Source organism: Coenobita brevimanus, chromosome 75, assembly GCF_032717465.1.
Source record: "Coenobita brevimanus isolate Jiangsu-jjx chromosome 75, ASM3271746v2, whole genome shotgun sequence".
Taxonomy (NCBI): Eukaryota; Metazoa; Arthropoda; class Malacostraca; order Decapoda; family Coenobitidae; genus Coenobita; species Coenobita brevimanus.
In genome coordinates this window covers 31,018,056-31,023,846 of record NC_137028.1, presented here as the reverse complement: position 1 = coordinate 31,023,846, position 5,791 = coordinate 31,018,056, and the positions used below count along the sequence as shown (strand labels likewise).

General features: G+C 40.7%; 1 protein-coding gene across 1 annotated transcript in view; it reads right to left on the bottom strand.

The window, feature by feature from the left end:
- Nucleotides 1-4,414, bottom strand: part of LOC145408102 (tachykinin-like peptides receptor 86C) — a 187,203-nt gene extending 182,789 nt beyond the window's left edge. Inside the window, exon 1 of the mRNA XM_080278910.1 lies at nucleotides 3,907-4,414. Within this exon, the coding sequence (XP_080135036.1) occupies nucleotides 3,907-4,414 (508 nt within the window). The remainder of the gene's footprint in view (nucleotides 1-3,906) is intronic.
- Between the last annotated feature and the right edge of the window lie 1,377 nt (nucleotides 4,415-5,791).

Genomic DNA, 5,791 nt, shown 5'->3' with positions numbered 1-5,791 from the left:
AGGACAGGGCGACATGGAGGCGATTTGTTTGTGGCCACCCCTTACGGGATTAAGGCGTCTGGCAATAGATAGACAGACTGTCTCCCATCCGTTTGAGTGTGTTTTATTCTGTCTGTCTCTCTGTCTCTGTCTCTATCTGTCTGTCTCTCTGTCTCTGTCTCTGTCTGTCTGTCTGTCTGTGTGTCCCTCCCTCTCTCTCTCTCTCTCTCTCTCTCTCTCTCTCTCTCTTCAGACTATCCGATTCACCTTAGGTCAGCCTCCAAGTCTTCATTAACTTTCTTTTTCATCCTTTTGACGCTTATTCCACGTAGCTCAGTGCAATTGAGAGACAATATAGTACCTCTGTATACTGGCTGTAACACTTCTTCGTGATTAGCATCATATTCTAGTTTAATCTCCTGTTACGGACCAGGATTCAAGACAGAGAGATGGTAATTTTAGGACAAAGTAATGTGAACGGAGTAGAGTACAAACGACGATAAGGAAGGATATAGCTATGTTTTGTACATCTAATCTACGCAGGTCCAGGAGTATTTGCATAGATGAATAAAATCGCTAAGAAATAATGTAAGACAAAGTGTTTAAGTCGTCATCAGATGGAAGGGATAAAGGAAAAACTGGTACTTTCAAGCCATACACGTTCATCCCTTCCATTAGGTACTTTCCTTTCAGCTTCACCTTCCACCCTCAACCACGCCATACACTATAACAATCCATATGACTGGCGTGTTTCGCCCCAGAGACACGGCCTTCATTGTCTTATAAATGAGATTGTTATTTGTCGACATATATCCACCAAGACAACACCTATCCATCCACCCAAAAATTTACTCTTTCCATCCATGCTATTTGTAACCTATCCTGCTGTTTCTCCCCTTTATCCCTACTAGTATTATGCAAGTTCTCCATAAAAGTGGACGACCTTTACCCTTTCAGTCCAATGATAATATGCTTTTTTTTCTCTGTTTCCAGTCGAGATTACTTTACTTTAGGGAGACTTTCCGAACTGGAGGGTTAGATATAGCCTTCATTAACCCCCTCGCTCCTAGATGTCTGTCCTGAGCTGAATAAAATCGTCTGGTGGCAGCAAGAATAAAGTAAATAATACATCATCAACCTGAATGGGTTAAAATTCCTCCCTCTGTTCATTAACACCTTCACCTCCGTCCACCTCCTGAACAGTTGAACTCCACCCTGAAAATCCACATGGCCATTGTATTACCTCTTCTACACCTGGCCATCATTACCTGGGAGACACATTAGCATTTATCTTTCCATATCAATATCTATCCATGTTGCGGCAATATTTATCTGTCCATGTTGCGGCAATATTTATCATATCCATCCTTACTAATGCTTATCCCTTTTTTTTCCGTGTCACCATTTGTCTTTTATTTCCATGGTTTTCCTTCCCCTCTTCCTCTTCAACAGCATGAGTCATTAGCCATCTCTGTGCTGATATCTAGCATTCCACACTAACATCTACTCATTCATCCTCATCTTAATTATGTCCGTTCATACTAGTTTTATTCGCATCCATCCATATTATATCCATCCTACCCCTTCATATCACCTATGGTATGCCTCCCTTAGCGTATTTTATTATTATTATTTTTTTTTACACACGATGAACAAAGGAAAGAGAAACAAATTATATATAAAAAAAATCCATACACCCGATTTACAGATGTCTTCCATTCATTAAAAATATGTAACAGTTGGACTTAAACTGCTGTGTGTTGAAGTTTGGGGGAAACTATTCTGGGAAAGTGCGCTCCAAAGAGAAGTAGTTCGGGGAATAAAGAATTCTGATAGGCAGAAGTTCTGTAATTTGGCAGTGTGACATTCCAGTCATGAGCGCTACCAGATGCCCGTGTAGCGCTGGGGAAAGCGTGGAGAGGTGGCTCAATGGATGCAACTTCGTCTGAGCATTTACCATAAAAGTATCTATAAAATAATGCAAGGGATGCAACATTCCTTCTTACTTGTAGGGGACGTAGTTCATCTGTAATTGCACGGTTATTAATCATTCTTATAGTTTTGTTGTGAATTTTGTCCAGTTGTTTAAGTGAAACCTCTCTACATCCACTCCACAAGGGTGAGCAATATTCCAGCTGAGAGTGCGCATGACTTGTAAGTTATAGCTAACTGCTCGTCAGTGAAGATGTTACGGATTCTATACAATAATAATACAAGTTTCTTTGAAGCGGTTTAGCGAGTTGTGAGTTAGAGATATTAAATTTTTTGAATGAGTGTTTAAGTGCGAATGAACTGAGAAGTGTTGAGTCATCTGCATGTGAGAATGGGATCATTGGTGACAGATAAGAAATCATTAATATGAATTAGGAATAAGGTTGGAGCCAGGAGTGATCCTTGTGGCACGGCGGTACTTATCGAGTGGAAATTGGAGTATACGTCATCTGCTTTAACTCTTATCTTTCTGTTGCTGAGATATGAGGAAATCAGTGGAACAAAGATGATAGGCCATAGCAAAGGAGTTTGGATAGCATGGCACGGTGCCACACTGTCAAATGGTTTAGAAAAATATCAAGGGCTATTGTATGGGTTTCTCCATGTTGATCAATTGACTGATGGATGGTATGAGTCAACAGATTGTGTATATCAACAGTAGATCTTTCGTGGCGTAAACCATACTGTCCGTGACTAATTAAGTCACTGTATTCAAGATGTTTAACAATGTGCATATTAATCACAATCTTGAAAATTCTGTCACTTGTTCATCAACTCCACTTTTTTCCTCATCCACATTATGTACTCATTCCATCTGATCCACATAATTAATGTACTGTCTTCCACATCATCCAGCCCTTTAATGCTATTGTCTGTTTCCACAATAAACGTTACTGAGCTCAAAAAGATTAATTTTATCATCAACTCCACCTTCAACCTCATCCATATCATATATTCAACCGATTTTTATCCACATGAATGCATTTCTTCCACAGGCAATACCTCCTTCATGCTGTCTTCTGTATAATATTCTCATTTATAGTGTCGTAAAGTGTGGTCATTGTAATCAACTTTGGCGTACAGGATATCAACTCTGGAGACGTTCTGATTAGATATAGTATAAGGATATATATCAAATATAATCAAGAAAACATTGCACTGTGAATAAATGGTAAACATATAAACGAACACATAATTTTACTGAAGAGACACATTATGAAAAACATCCCAGTTATCCAGCTTAGTCAAAATTATCCCATTTTACGGTACCAGTACTTCTCTCACCCACCCTGTTTTGCACATTAACACATCTAATGTCTTCCTTCCCTATTATTTCCTCTCAAGCGCTTCTCCCCTCTCACTTAATTGTCCGCTTTCCCTCGGTTATCTCATCTTCCCCTCATCACGGCTGTGTCTCACACCTTCTCCGTTAAAACTTTTCTTCACTCTTCATTCACAATAAAAAGTCTATCCAGATGCTGATTATGACAGTTCAATTCTTCATAAAGCCATAACCATTACTGTTAGCAAGAATATAATTATTACATTTTGCAAGAATAAATTACAACTCTCGCCTATCATTTCATAGTATTATTTATCACATTCATTACTATAATTTATTCATACTACTGTTTCTCTTATCCCTCTTTTGTATCTTTTATCTTATCCATTTATATTACTGCTATTTTTTCTCTACACATCCGTCTTTCTAATGCAGCTACCTATTCATGATATTCACATTCAGATTCATCAATGTCATGTACTCACCCCAGTGGTCCAATGACGAGTTATTGCCTCTACCACCTTGCCATCATTTCCCCAAAGACCATTTTTCTTGTTCTTTCTTTCTTTTCTTTTGGTTTGCTAATCTCTTTCCTCCACAATAAACACCTAGTTGTACATCCAATCACCTGAAGTGAAACATAGATTACTCACCCCAGATTATCCACATCACGAGCAAGTTTCCCCCCACGGCCATGGCCATCATCGTCCCGAATACCAGCGTCCACAGAAACTGCTGCCACCAAACCAGCAGGTAGGGACGAGGGGTGAGCAAGAGGGAGGATAGGGCCAGGCAGCGCTGAAGAATATCCTCCACGAGAGCCTCCCCATCAAGGCCATGCTCGGTCCACCAGTACCCAGCATCACTAGCGTTGGTGAAGGAGGCGTTGCTGGAGGCGTGGAACGTCTGGTAGATGAACGACAGCCAGAAGTTTTCATCCAGGGTCACATTTAGCTCATCCGATTCAGTGACAAGGCAGCTTATGAATGTGGCGTAGATTTCAGAGTAGTTGACAAAGGTAAGGACCTCCCCATACTGCTGATGCTGTTGTGTCTGAGGGCCATGTCCATTGTACGTTTGTGGTGGCACTCCTCCCGCGTCCTCACCGCCTTGGCCCTGGACGTTATCATTTGGTAAACGTTCCTCGCTCCCCGCATTCATCATCTAAACGGGGCACTGAATACCTGGCTCTCGTCCACTACCCCAGGAACGGAATGACAACTCGGGGACATGAGCTTCTTTTTTGGCACTCCTCCTCACTGCCTCACCACTTAACCATGTCACCAAATTTTGAGGTCTTGCGAGCATCACCATATTAATACTGTAGCTGTTCTGACGCACAGTTACACTAACACTTCTCATAATCGGATTCTTTCCAACACTTCAATTTAGTGCACTTGCCTCGTATTGCCTTGCGACTTAAAAAACATATTGCTTAGACTGTTTTCTTCACTGCATCCAATTATCAACAGTTATCGTAATTAGCTCACCAGGTGGCTTCATTAACGAACTGGAAGAGGTATTTACAAGCATTAATTAGCAGACTGCAAAGGAGAACAAGTCATGATAACACACTCGTCGGTCATAATTGGCAGCTTATTAATGGTCAGTATTTTCAGTCACAGGCGAGAGAGACAGCGATAAAGGAGAGCGGATAGACAGGTAGACAACGATGGATACATACAGACAGAAAGATAGATAGATGGATAGACAGATAGACAGACAGACAGGCAGATAGACGGATAGACAGATAGACAGACAGATACAGGGAGAAAAACAGGCAAAGAAAATGACTGTGTGTGTGTGTGTGTGTGTGTGTGTGTGTGTGTGTAGGAGAAGGAAAGATACTGAGAAATGACATGGGAGAGTGTAAGACATCGTGATAGACAGGTAAATAGGTAGGTCGGTGGACAAATAGATAGATAAATGGACAGAGAGGGAAAGTCAGACATACAAAAATACACACACACATATATATATATATATATATATATATATATATATATATATATATATATATATATACATATCTATATACGTATATATATATATATAAACACTGGGAGACAGATAGATAAATATAGATAGACAAACAGATAGACTAACATATATTGTTAGACTGAGACAAAAGTGCGTGCAAAAAAAAAAAAAGACCATAAAATCGGTCCCTGAATATTGAATTGGGAGATAGATAGATAAAAACTGATAGATAGATGGACGAGAGAGAGAGAGAGAGAGAGAGAGAGAGAGAGAGAGAGAGAGAGAGAGAGAGAGAGAGAGAGAGTGTTACGAGTATGTAAACGCAGGTAATGGTGCAAGGAGAACCAAGATTCATGCATGAGAGGGAGAGAGTGACATGCTGTGGGGAAAGGGGGAGGGGGAGGGGGGGCAGGAATGGCGGGTGTGAAGGCTACCCACTCACTCTCACCCCTTCAGTCTGGTAACGTATTCTGGACTTCCTTCTATCCACCTCCAGACGATTTTATTCAGTTTGGGAGAGACTGTAATATAGCCCCTATTGGCCCCTTCAGAGGCTAC